This window comes from Pongo pygmaeus, chromosome 2 (genome assembly GCF_028885625.2).
Source record: "Pongo pygmaeus isolate AG05252 chromosome 2, NHGRI_mPonPyg2-v2.0_pri, whole genome shotgun sequence".
Taxonomy (NCBI): domain Eukaryota; kingdom Metazoa; phylum Chordata; class Mammalia; order Primates; family Hominidae; genus Pongo; species Pongo pygmaeus.
This window is the reverse complement of record NC_085930.1, coordinates 208924045-208937667: the sequence shown is the minus strand read 5'-3', so window position 1 is coordinate 208937667 and position 13623 is coordinate 208924045. Positions and strand designations below refer to the sequence as shown.

At 38.5% G+C, this 13623-nt stretch overlaps 1 protein-coding gene and 1 non-coding gene across 11 annotated transcripts in view; both read right to left on the bottom strand.

Moving 5' to 3' along the window:
• Positions 1-13623, bottom strand: part of LMLN (leishmanolysin like peptidase) — an 84007-nt gene that overhangs the window by 38118 nt on the left and 32266 nt on the right. For 6 of the 10 annotated variants that reach the window (XM_054480584.2, XM_054480586.1, XM_054480590.1 and 3 more), the window contains exons 10-12: positions 8423-8530; positions 5458-5534; positions 1658-1768 (exon numbers count right to left, since the gene is read on the bottom strand). In XM_054480584.2, the coding sequence (XP_054336559.1) occupies positions 1658-1768; positions 5458-5534; positions 8423-8530 (296 nt within the window). The remainder of the gene's footprint in view (positions 1-1657; positions 1769-5457; positions 5535-8422; positions 8531-13623) is intronic. The other 4 variants (XM_063661397.1, XM_063661396.1, XM_063661398.1 and 1 more) reach the window with 1 other exon arrangement.
• LOC129034330 (U6 spliceosomal RNA) lies at positions 10020-10126 on the bottom strand. Its single transcript, XR_008501833.1, has one exon. It is a non-coding gene; the product is annotated as a U6 spliceosomal RNA (small nuclear RNA).

The window sequence follows — 13623 nt, the reverse complement described above, 5'->3', positions numbered from 1 at the left end:
AGTACAGTGGCGCAATCTTGGCTCACTGCAACCCCTGCCTCCTGGATTCAAGCTGTTTCCTTGCCTCAGCCTTCTGAGTAGCTAGGGTTACAGGCGCCCACCACCACGCCTGGCTAATTTTTATATTTTTAGTGGAGATGGGGTTTCACCATGTTGGCCAGGCTGGTCTTGAACTCCTGACTTCAAGTGACCCACCCGCCTCGGCCTCCCAAAGTGCTGGGATTACAGGCGTGAGCCAGCCTGGCCAACATGGAAAAATCCCATCTCTACTAAAATTACAAAATTAGCCGGGAGTGGTGGCACATGCCTATAATCACAGCTATTCAGGAGGCTGAGGCACGAGAATCGCTTGAACCTAGTAGGTAGAGGTTGCAGTGAGCTGAGACTGCGCCACTGCACTCCAGCCTGGGCAGCAGAGTGAGACTCTGTCTCAAAAAAAAAAAAAAAAAAAAAAAAAGAAAAGAAAAATTCAGGGAAAAAAGGATGGTTGCATCTGTACTGAACATGGGCACTTTTCTTCTTTGTCATTTTTCCCTAAACAATATAGTATAACAACTATTTCCATAGCATTTATATTGTATTATGTATTATAAATAACCTAGAGGTAATTTAAAGTATACAGGAGGATATACATAGGTTATATGCAAATACTATTCCATTTTATATAAGAAACTTTTACATAAGCATCTATGGATTTTGTTATCTAGGGGGGTCCCAGAAGCAATCCTCCATGGTTAAAGAACAACTGTATATATACAGGTATGATATATATCTGTATAGATGATATATAGATAGATGTCAAACTTACTCTGTATGATATATATCTGTATAGATGATATATAGATAGATGTCAAACTTACTCTGTATGATATATATCTGTATAGATGATATATACATAGATGTCAGACTTACTCTGTATGGTATATATCTGTATAGATGATATATAGATAGATGTCAAACTTACTCTGTATGATATATATCTGTATAGATGATATATAGATAGATGTCAAACTTACTCTGTATGATATATATCTGTATAGATGATATATAGATAGATGTCAAACTTACTCTGTATGATATGTATCTGTATAGATGATATATAGATAGATGTCAAACTTACTATGTATGATATATATCTGTATAGATGATATATAGATGTCAAACTTACCCTGTATGATATATATCTGTATAGATGATATATAGATAGATGTCAAATTTACTCTGTATTTTTTAAAAGCTTGCTAGGTGATTATGATGTGCATCTGGATTTGGAAACCCCTATTCAAAAGTGCCTTTTTTTGATACTGAATCAATATTTGCATCTATATTTACGGGTGCATTCTCTGAAGAAAACAACACAAATGACAGAGGAAACAAAAGGTTTGTAAAATATATATATTTATGAGTTCTAATAAGCTGAATAGAAATGTTCATGGCTCTGGGCCCTTCACTGTGGATTCCTTTAGTATATGATTAAAAACTACTTACAGCTACTTCTCACTATATTATTACCAACCATCTATAGATGGTTTTCTACCTATTTTAAAATTGAACTGCTCAGACTACATTTTGAAAATAGCATTTTAGGCTTAGGATAAAGAATAAAATCAGAAAGGAACTGTGTAATCAATGACACTGTGAGGAAATGCATTCTTACTTTTGTCTCTGCTGATCAATCCAGAATTTACAGCTCTTCCTGACAAAGTCACAGCCCATTCCTCGGCCCCAGTCTAACTTCTCAGCCATGCTGTAATTTGCTTTATACCAGCTGTGGAATAATTCAAACAAAGCAATTTTTATTGCTGTCCTTTTAAAAACAACTCTAGCATAACAACTGAGAATCTCAACAGTGAGCACATTAGGACCTTAAGAAAGATTTTGGAGGCCAGAGGCCATCACCGTAAGTGATCATTCACAACGTTCTTGCCGCACAGGGACTGCTACACAGGGATTCCACAACCAGGCTTATGATGGAGGTATTAAATACTTTTATACTTTTACATAAGTATAAAATTTCTATTGTAATTTTCGCTTTATTTTATTTTGAGACAGGGTCTTGCTCTGTCACCCAGGCTGGAGTGCAGTGGCACGATCCCAGCTCACTGAAAGCTCTGCCTCATGGGTTCAAGTGATTCTCCTTCCTTAGCCTCCCAAGCAGCTGGGACTACAGGCATGTGCCACCACGTCTGACTAATTTTTACATTTTTAGTAGAGACGGGGTTTCACCATGTTTGCCACACTGGTCTCAAACTCCTGACCTCAGGTGATCCACCCGCCTTGGCCTGCCAAAGTGCTGGGATTACAGGTATGAGCCACTGTGCCCAGCCTATGTCCAATACTTTTTAAATGTCCTAACTGGGCGCGGTGACTCACACTTGTAACCCCAGCACTCTGGGAGGCTGAGGCGGTTGCTCATTTGAGGTTGGGAGTTCCAGACCAGCCTGGCCAACATGGTGAGACCCTGTCTCTACTAAAAATACAAAAAGTTAGCCAGGTGTGCGGTGGTGTGTACTTATAGTCTCCGCTACCTGAGAGGCTGAGGTGGCAGGATCACCTCAACCCAGGATCATGCCACTGCACTCCAGCCTGGGAAATAGAGTGAGACCTTGTCTCAAAAAAAAAAGTTCTAGTAAGAGAAAAAAGAAAGCACTGATTGAGTTTCCAGACAAATTTAATTGAAGGCAATCAATTTGTTTTAGTTTTTATTTATTTTTAGAGACAAGATTAGCTTGCAAAAGTTATAAAATTATACAAAATAGTCTCTTACCTGTGTGTATTATTATATTTTGTTCCTTTAGCATTATCAAAACAGTAAATAAAAACATAGGCTCAGGGCTGGGTGCAGTGGCTCACGCCTGAAATCTCAGTACTTAGTGAGGCCAAGGTGGGTGGATCACTTTAGCTCAGGAGTTTGAGATCAGCCTGGGCAATGTGGCGAAACCCCATCTCTATAATAAAAAATATAATAAAAATAATAATATTGAAAAAAATAGGCTCAAAAGTTGGGGAGATAAGAATTATCCCCTCCACTTGTACCACCTTACTACAAAATCAAACAAATGTGTAATGTAGCATCTTCCAAAACTTCTCTCCTGTCAAAGAATAAAACTCTCACTCAGAGAGAAACTGAAGGAGTCGTGGTGCTCCAATGCCAAAATGCCTGCAACTTCTGCAACTACAATGTGAGTTACATTACTAGCTAACTTGGTATCGCAACAAGGTCAGACTGTCCAGATAGTGACAGCTGCCCCTAATGTTGTGCAACAGCAATTATTTTAGCAGTGCTCAGGTTCAGAAGCCCTCAGCCCCATGAATAGAATGTGGAGTAAGTAGACTCCTTTGTGAAGGTACATGTAGATGAGCGCAGACTATCGTATCGGCGCCGTTATTCCATCGCCAGGTGGGCACTCCAGGTACACATCATGAGACCTTCCTGATAACTGTTTCTTTGCAGCTCTTTCTGTATTAGCAGTCAACAGTTATTAAGCATTTGTCACATGGTAGGCACTTTGTTAAATGAAGGCTACAGTAGTGAATAAATAAACAGAACCTGCTCTCATGAAGATCATAATCTAGTAGGGAAGACAGATATTAAAACAAAACATTTGAAGTGTGATGAATATTCCAAAGGCGAAGTATATGATGCTAACAGGAACACAGTAACAGAAAAACCTACGTTAGTCTGGAGAATTCAGAAAGGTTTTTCTGAGGAAGCAACTTTAGCTCAACTCAGAAGGATGAGTACTAGTGAGGGAGTAGAGGGGATATTAGAAACAGAGGGTTTCTGAGTATTAGTGAGTTGTGAAACCAATGTAGCGGATCTTGATTAACATTTCTTTCTCTCTCTTTAAAAACTCAATACAATAAAGGACTGCACTGTAGGTGGTCAGGGTAAGTATTGTTTCATGAGGCCTTAGCTCAGGTTTTTATATGATGCTCATACTTAGTTGGCACTCACAATGTGCCAAGCGCTGTACTAAGAGCTTTACAGATATTTACTCATTTAAGTCTCATAAAACTCGATGAGATATGCTGGGCACGGTGGCTCACGCCTGTAATCCCAGCACTTTGGGAGGCCGAGGTGGGCAGATCACCTGAGGTCAGGAGTTCCAGACCAGCCTGGCCAACATGGCGAAACCCCATCTATACTAAAAATACAAAAATTAGCCGGGTGTGGTGATGCACGCCTGTAGTCCCAGCTATTCAGGAGGCTGAGGCAGGAGAGTCACTTGACCCTGAGAGGTGGAGGTTGCACTGAGCCAAGATCACATCACTGCACTCCAGCCTGGGTGACAGAGCAAGACTCTGTCTCAAAAAAAAAGAATAACCTCTATATGTTTAAATCCTTTTACCTCTTTGACCTCTCAACAGTGAAGGTAGTGTCAACAGTTTTCATGGTTTTAATGGCACCTCTACCATTAATTTTCAAATTTGATTCAATTTTCTAATTTTCTCTCAGACTGTCTCAGAAAGAGTAAGAGGTAACAATGCTTCTACTAAAGCAGCTTTATTTTTTTTATATGTAGGGGTTGTATAAAAGATTTCATTTAAAAGCAGTATTTCTGCCAGGCGTGGTGGCTCATGCCTGTAATCCCAGCACTTTGGGAGGCCAAGGCAGGAGGCTTGCTTGAGCCCAGGAGTTTGGGACCAGCCTGGGCAACAGAGTGAGACCTTATCTCTACTTAAAAAAATAAACAAAACAGTATTTCACGGCTTTACCTGAAAGTTCCACTGTTTTATAAAAAGCCAGTCATTTAAAAATTGTTTAGTCTTTCCTTCATAATTTAAAAATTGTTTAGTCTTTCCTTCATAATTTAAAAATTGTTTAGTCTTTCCTTTATAATTTAAAAATTGTTTAATCTTTCCTTCATATTGGCTCAGCCCCTGCTTATTCGAAAATAAATCATATCAGGGATATGTCCTAATTATTACTGTCTCGGGGCCTCAAACATTTATTGAGACCAGGTGAGGTGGCTCAGGCCTGTTAATCTCAGCACTTTGGGAGGCCAAGGTGAGTGGATCATTTGAGCCCAGAAGTTTGTGAACAACCTGGGCAACATGACAAAACCCCGTCTCTATTAAAAATACAAAAAATTAGCCAGGCGTGGTGGCACGTGCCTGTAGTCCCAGCTACTCAGGAAGCTGAGGTGGGAGGATCGCTTGAGCCCGGGAAGTCCAGGATTAGTGAGTCAAGATTGCCACTGCACTCCAGCCTGCGCAACAGGAGTGAGACCCTATTTTAAAACAAACAACAAAAGTATTTATTGAATGAATGAATGAATGGAGTTGGTATGAATAACGGACAGCTAACTGTACAAGATTCAAAATAATTAATTCAAAATAATTAATAAGTATATTTTGCTTCAGCATAAAATGTCAGCATTTTCTTAAGCTATAAGCTCAGTATTAATTTCATTTTAATAAACAATTCATATCCTCTTGTCACAGCTGTCTTACCCAGTGTCCTCCATTAATGCCAGAGTGATTCGCGAGAGTACTCGATTCTGAGTGTGAGAACCAGTCATCGCTTCATTCTGAAAATCACCAACAGAGTTTAATTAGACTAGATTCTCTGCAACTCCTAATACTTTCTGTAATTCCTCTGATATATATATATTTAAAATGTTTCAACTGTGAGAGGCTGACAAGACATTCGCTTAAAAGTGGTGAAATACATAAACCTTTAAGATGACTAGACTGAACCTTGAAGTGAAATCTATTTTCTGCCCTAAGTGCTTCCATTGTGTTCGATTCCCTTGGAATGGCAGGCAGCTGGCATTTAGAACTCTGTGATTAATGAAGATAAATCTATATGGAAACAGAAATACTACAGAAATATACTCTCCAGGTAAAGCAAAGTGGGTGATTGAGGCAAATGCACAGATAATTTGGGGTCAGCGAGAACAGCTGTCTGAATTACACTGAAAATGTTTTCATCACCTTCAACTCTGTGATCACAGAAACATGTGCTAACATGCAAAACAAGTGGGACAGAATCATGGGGTAAAAGGACTTCCTTGAAAAGTCTAAAATATCATCATGCTCTACCATCTACCCAATATTTTAATTCATATCATACAATTCCTGTCAGGAGGTCACCTAATGATGAGGACTTCACTGCCTCTTACAGAGCTTATTTCATCTTTGGACAGTTCTGAGTGTTCTTTAAATCTTTCCATTGAACACCAGATGGCCATCTCAAGTACTGTGATACCATGCTTTAAAAAAAAAATATTTCAAGGGCACAAAGTTGATTTCAGAGAAGTTAATGAAATTACTACTCTCAGTACTTCTGCTGAAAGCACAAACATTTTCATTTCGGGCCAATCTACAGCTTTCTAAAGGGAGTGACTTAAGAAAATTTCTTAAGGAAAAAAAATCCACACTTCCCATGGGAGGAATAAATGTACGTGCCTTCCATAAGTTTCCATCATTGTTACTTTGTGGTCATCTAGACAAGAACAGTAATCACAAGCACCAATTTCATTCTTTCCAGAATTGTATTAACTTTAGGCATGATGTATATAAGCTGCAACTATCTATTTAAGCAGATCTCTAAAAATAAAAAGATACTGGTTCCTATTTGGGACATGATCTTTCTAGGCCAGGCTGGCCCTCCCATCTGTCTATTGTGGTCTTGTGCTCTGGTACTTGAGCTGCATGGGGAGGGAGAGAGGCACAGATGACAGCCCTTCCACTGCTATGTGGAGCCCAGGAGGAATGCCTGGCTCTACTGCACTGGCGCGCTGTGTGTTCCTTCTAATATCCTTCTTGAAGGGAATCTTCTCTCAGCATGGCTTGATTAGGTCCTGTGAGTTTGACTGCTTAGCTGAATCTAAAAACACCCACTGAAACCCCATCCTGGGTATCACAGATATAAATAAGTTGCTCATTACGTTTTCTAAAATACAAAATTTAAACCATGAACTGTGTTCATTAACACAGAACTGTTATGCTACATTCATATAGAAAAAATGAGTAGATCAAGTATACAGTATTCTGTGAAAGCATGTGTTTCTGCGATGTGAATGAACTCATGTGAAATTCGTAAATAAGGGAATGGCATCAGTATAACAAGGAATCACGTTGGTTCATTGATTTTTCCCTGCATGTGACTATTTTGTGATGAGGCCTAAACACCAAGTATTCCAAGACAGCCAAACACAGCAATACAAAAATGCTGTACTGTGTATAATGTGCTGCTCGGTGTAGCCAGCAGCTCTGCGTGCAAATGTTTACTGTATGGTTCTCACAAGTCTACGTACATTTTACCCCTGTCCTCAATACTCAGATTTACAATGCCTCATCCAGCTACCGTGGGTTATTATTACTGCTGATGTTGAAGGTAAAGAAATGCTAGAGTAGCCAGGCGCGGTGGTGCATGCCCGTAACCCCACACTTTGGGAGGCTGAGGCGGGTGAATTGCTTGAGTCCATGAGTTTGAGGTCAGCCTGGGCAACATGGTGACTGAAAGAACAAAAAGCAAATTAGCTGGGTGTGGTGGCACCTGCCTGTATTCCTAGCTACTCAGTAGGCTGAGGTGGGAGAAGCATTTGAGCCCAGGAGGTTGAGGCTGCAGTGAACTGAAATCATGCCACTGTACTCTAGCCTGACCAAGTGCAGTGAGACAGAAAGAATGAAAAGAAAGGAAAAAGAAAAGGAAAGAAAGAAAGAGAGAAAGAAAGAAAGAAAAAAAGAAAGAAAAGAAAAGAAAACAAAACAAAAGAACGAACAAACGAATGAACACACAGGCTAGAGTAGGCTGGGTGCAGTGGTGTTCGCCTGTGGTCCCAGCTACTTGGGAGACTGAGGCAGGAGGACTGCTTGAGCCCAAAAGAGTTCGAGGCTCTAGTGTGCTATGATCACGCATGTGAATAGCTGCAGCACTCCAGCCTGGATGACACAGCGAGGCCCTGTCTCTAAAAAATATAAAAATTTTAATAAAAGAAATACTAGAGTAGATACAGGACTTCATTTATTGAAAATCTGATGTCTTTTTAAAACAGAGTTCATAGTTCTACATGACTTATTTGTTTCTGTTAGTGATCTGTTTACTTGTTTTTCCCACAAGTCTTGTTATTTTTAGTGTCCAATTTTGAAGAAAAAAGTTTTTCAGGAAAGCACACATTGCATTATAGCAGAAGCACCTATAGTGCCTTGGAAAAAGTGAAAAAAGTTGCATAAATATGTGAACCCATGAAAAAATAGACAATTCTGCATGTGTTTGCACACATACATATGTAACATTTATGAAAGTATATACAAAAAACATAAGGAGTGATTGTATCTGGAAAGTGCATCTGGAGAGCTGAAGGGGTAAAGGGACATAAATATTTTTCAGTTTATAACCTGCTTGAATAACTTTTACCATAATTATGAATTATTTTCATTAAAGCCTAGGAAAATTTAAAAACAAACTGACCTCTAATAACCTTTTTTCCCAATGGTTGAGCTCAGTGCCCATACCACCTTGATTTTCAAGTTCCATTCCCTCTAGAACTGGACAATCAAAATGTTTTCGTGCTTCCTCCTAAGAACCAGAAAAAAAATCAGAAACAAATATGGTACAAAAGTACCATAAGATAATGGCAAACTTTTCATCACATGAATATAATAAGTTAACATTAAAGAATTACTTCGTTGAGAAACGAGAATTTCTTTTTAAAATATGGTTTTTAATATAACTACATATTTTAATGCAGTCACGCTCTTCTTTGCTAGGAAATTACTACTTCTCTTAGTATCTTTTCTTCTCTCTGAAGATTTTCACTTTTGTACCATATAGCTAAAAAATGTTATAGACTAGGATGATTGACAGTTGTAACTGATGTCAATAACAATTTAAAATTTTTTATTTTATTTTAAATTGACAAGCTATAATCGTATATATTTATGGATCACAGTGATGTTATGATTTATGAATACAATGTGAAATAATTACATCGAGCTAATATAGCCATCATTTCAAATACTTATTTTTTGTGAGAACATTTTAAATTTACTCTCAGTAATTTAAATCTGTGCAATACACTATTATTGACCATATTCACCACACTGTGCAATAGATCTCAAAAAAAAAGAAAAAAAAAGAAAAAAAAAGTGTTACACCCATCTGTGATTTTGTACCCTTTGGCCATCACCTTACCATTTCCCCCCACCCCAGCCTCTATAACCACTACCCTCTGCTTCGGGGTTCAATAGTTTTAGATGTCACATGTGAAATGTGAAAACATTAGGTATTTGTCTTTCTGTTCCTTTTTTAGTATCATGTTCTCCAGTTTCACCCATGTTCTTACAAATGACAAAATTTCCTGCCTTTTTAAGGCTGAATAGTATTCCATTGTGTTAGTGGTGTCAACTTCCCGTGCAGTCCAATATCTGTGTATAACTGTTGATTTCCCGTAACTTAACTATTAATAGCCTACCGTGGACTAGAAGCCTTACCAGTAACTGCACAGTCAATTCTCACATATACTGTATATTTCATGTATTATGTATTCTTACAATAAAGCTAGAGAAAATAAAATGTTATAAAAAATATCGTCAGTAAGAGAAAATATATTCACTATTCATCAAGTGGAAGTGGGTCCTCATAAAGGTCTTCATCCTTGTCTTCACGTTGAGGAGGAGGAAGAGGGGGGTTGGTCTTGCTGTCTACGGGGTGGCAGAGGTGACAGAAAGTCCACAAATAAGTGGACCTGAGCAGTTCCAACCTATGTTGTTCAAGGGTCAATTGTATATAACACACTTTCTTTACCCACTCATCTGCTGATGGACACTTAGGCTGATTCTGTGATGTGGCTGTTGTAAATAGCGCTGCAGTGAACACAGGAGTGCAAACATCTCTTTGACAAACTGGTTTCAAATCTGTTGTGTAAACATGGAACAAGGATTGTTGGATCATATGGTAATTCTATTTTTAGTTTTTTGAAGAACTTCCAAACAGTTTTTCATAATGGCTGTACTAATTTATACTATCTCCACATCCTCACCAACACTTCTTATCTTCTGTTTCTTTTTAAAATATGGAATGCTTCATGAATTTGCATGTCATCCTTGCACTGGGGCCGTGCTAATTTTCTCTGTATCATTCCCATTTTAGTCCTTGTGCTGCCAAAGCGAGAACTCTTTTGTCTTTTTGCTAACAGTCATCTGACAGACATAAAATGACATCTCATTGTGCTTTTAATTTTCATTTCCCTAAGGATTAGTAATGTTGAGCATTTTTTTACATACCTGTTCACAATTTGCACGTCTTCTTTTGAGAAATGTCTATTCAGGTCCTTGGCCCATTTTTTAAATGGGCTGTTTGTACACAGCTGTTTGCATTTCTTGCATATTTTGGATATTAACGCCTTTTCTGATGTATGGCTTGCAAATATTTTCTCTCAGTTTCTAGGCTGTCTCTTCACACTTTTGTTTCCTTTGCTGTGCAGAGGCTTCTGTGTCTGCTGTAATCCCATTTGTCCGTTTTTATTTTTGTTGCCTGCACTTTGAGGGTCCAATCCAAAAACTCACTGCTCAAACCAATGTCATGTAATTGTCCCCTTATGTTTTCTTCTAGTAGTTTTACAGTTTCTGGTCTTAAGTTTATTTAATATGTTTGGAGTTGGTTTTTGTATATATGGTGTGAGATAAAGGTCAAATTTCATTCTTCTGCATATGGATATCCAGTTCTCCCACCACCATTTATTGAAGAGACTTTCTCCCATTGTGTATTCTTAGCACCTTTATTAAAAATCAATTAACCATAATTGGTTAATCATAATCAAGTCAATAAATTAATCATAATTTATTCTGTTCCATTCATCAATGTGCCTATTTTTATGCCAGGACCATGACATTTTAATTACTATTCCTTTGCAGTACAGTTTGAAATACTGCAAAGCTGGAGGCATCACACTGCCTGAACAGCTTTGTTCTTTTTGCTCATGATTGTTTTGGCTATTTTTTCTTTTTTTTTTTTTCTGGTGTGTTTGTGGTTCCATATGAATTTGAGGATTTTTTTTCTACTTCTGTGAAAAATGACATTGGAATTTTGATAGGGATAGCACTGAATCTGTAGACTGTTTTGGGTAGTATGGACATTTTAACAATACTAATTCTTCTACTCCATGAACATGGGACACCTTTATATTTACTGTGTCAATTTCTTTCACCTAGTTTTCAGTGTACAGGTCTTTTACTTCCCTGGTTAAATTTATTCCTAAGAATTTTTTTTTTTTGGTAGCTATTGTAAATGAGATTGTTTTCTTGTTTTCTTTTTCAGGTAGTTTTCTGTTAGTATATAGAAAACTACTAATTTTTGTGTGTTGATTTTGTATCCTGCAACTTTTACTGTATTTATTAATCCTCATAATTTTTTGATGGAGTCTCTAGGGTTTTCTATATATAAGATCACATCATCAGCAAACAGCAACTATTTCACTTCTTCTGGTCCTATTTGGATGCCTTTTATTTATTTCTATGGCCTGACTGCTCTTGCGATGACTTCCAATACTATGTACAAGTGGTAAGAGTGTTCCAGATCTTGGAGGAAAGGCTTTCCATTTTTCACTAATGAGTATAAGATTGGTTGTGGGTGTCTCTTATATGGCCTTTATTGTGCTGAGGTATCTTCCTTTTGTACCTAATTTGGTTCGTTTTTTATCATAAAAAGATGTTGAATTTTGCTAAATAATTTTTTTGCATCTATTGAGATGATCATATGGTTTTTGTCCTTCATTCTGTCAGTGAGATGGATCACATTTACTGATTTGCTATGTTCAGCCATCCTTGCATCCTGGGGATAAATCTCACTTGATCATGATGGATGACCTATTTAACGTGTTGTAGAATTCAGTTTGTTAGTATCTTGTTGGAAAATTTTTGTACTTATGCTCACCAAGAATATTAGCCTGTAATATTCTTTTCTTATGGCCTTGTCTAAATTTGTTATTAGAGTATTGCTGCCCTGGTAAAAAGGTCTGGAAGTAATCCCTCCTCTTCAATTTTTTGGAAAAGTTTGAGAAGGACTGGATAATTAGTTCTTCTTTAAACATTTGGTGAAATTCAGCAGTGAATCTGGTCCTGGGCTTCTCTTTGATGGCAGACTTTTATTACTGATTCAATCTCATTACTTATTATTAGCCTGTTCAGATTTTTTATTTCTTCATGATTCAGTCTTCACAAGTTGTATTTGTCTAGGAATTTGTTCATTTCTTCTAGGTTATCCAGTTTGTTGGTATATAATTGTTTATAATAGTCTCTCATGATCCTTTGTGTTTCTGTGGTATCAGCTGTAATGTCTGTCTCCTCTTTCATTTCTTATGTTATTTGCATCTTCTTAGTCTAACTAAAGGTTTGTCACTTTTAGCTGTCCAAAAAATCTATTCTGGCCAGACACAGTGGCTCACACCTGTAATCCCAGCTCTTCAGGAGGCCGAGGCGCGCAGATCACCTGAGGACACCAGTGCCCCCTCTGTTGTGATACCTCAGGATCTGTGGTACTATTTCTATAATGACTGATCATTTGGTGTCTGTATTAGTCAAGGTTCTCTGGAGAAACAGAACCAATAGGATGTGTGTATGCATCTATATATATGTACACACAGAGAAAGAATATGAGATGAGGGGAGGAAGAAATTTCCTTTTTTCTTTTCTTTTTTTTTTTGAGACAGGGTCTCACCCTGACCAACATGGTGAAACCCCCGTCTCTACTAAAAATACAAAAATTAGCCAGGCATGGTGGCGGGAGCCTGTAATTCCAGCTACTTGGGAGGCTGAGGCAGGAGAATCACTTGAACCCAGCAGGCAGAGGTTGCAGTGAGCCGAGCTCGTGCCATTGCACTCCAGCCTGGGCAACAAGAGGGAAACTGTCTCAAAAAAAAAAAAAGTTCCTCAGTAGAATAAAACCTTGCTCATTGGGTTCTATCTGTCCTTTAGTTAGAGATTTTCAGAGATGGGAAATAGCCCAAGAGCAGTGCAGAACTTTAGAAGTCAGAGAGCTGTACAAAGTCAAGGAAAAGGGGAAAGGAGAATAGCCATGGTACCCAAATATTTGGCCCAGATATTCTGGATGTTTCTGTGAGGTGTTTTCTTGAATGAGAGTAACATTGCAATGAGTGGACTCTGAAGTAAAGATCACCTTCCATAATGTGGGTAGGCATCACCCAATCAGGAGAAGGCCGGAAGAGAACAAAGACTGACCTCCCCTGAATAAGAAGTCATTCTGCCTTCGGACTCCAAGGGCAGCAATCCCCTGAGTCTCCAGCCTGCTGGCCTATCCCATGGGATTTGAACTCGCCAACCTTCCACAGTCATGTGAGCCAAATCCTCAAAAGTTACCTCTTGGCCAAGTGTGGTGACTCATGCCTGTGATCCCAGCACTTTGGGAGGCTGAGGCAGGAGGACTGCTTGAGCCCAGGAGATCGAGACTAGCCTGGGCAACATAGTGAGACCTCATCACTACAAAAAAATAAACAAAATTAGCTGGATGTGGTGGTGTGTGCCTGTAGTCTCAGCCACTCGGGACGCAGAAGTAGGAGGATCACTTTGGCGCAGGAGACAGAGGTTGCAGTGAGCCAAAACCACTACACTCCAGCCTGGGTGACAGAGTGAGACTCTGTATCAAAAAAAAAATAA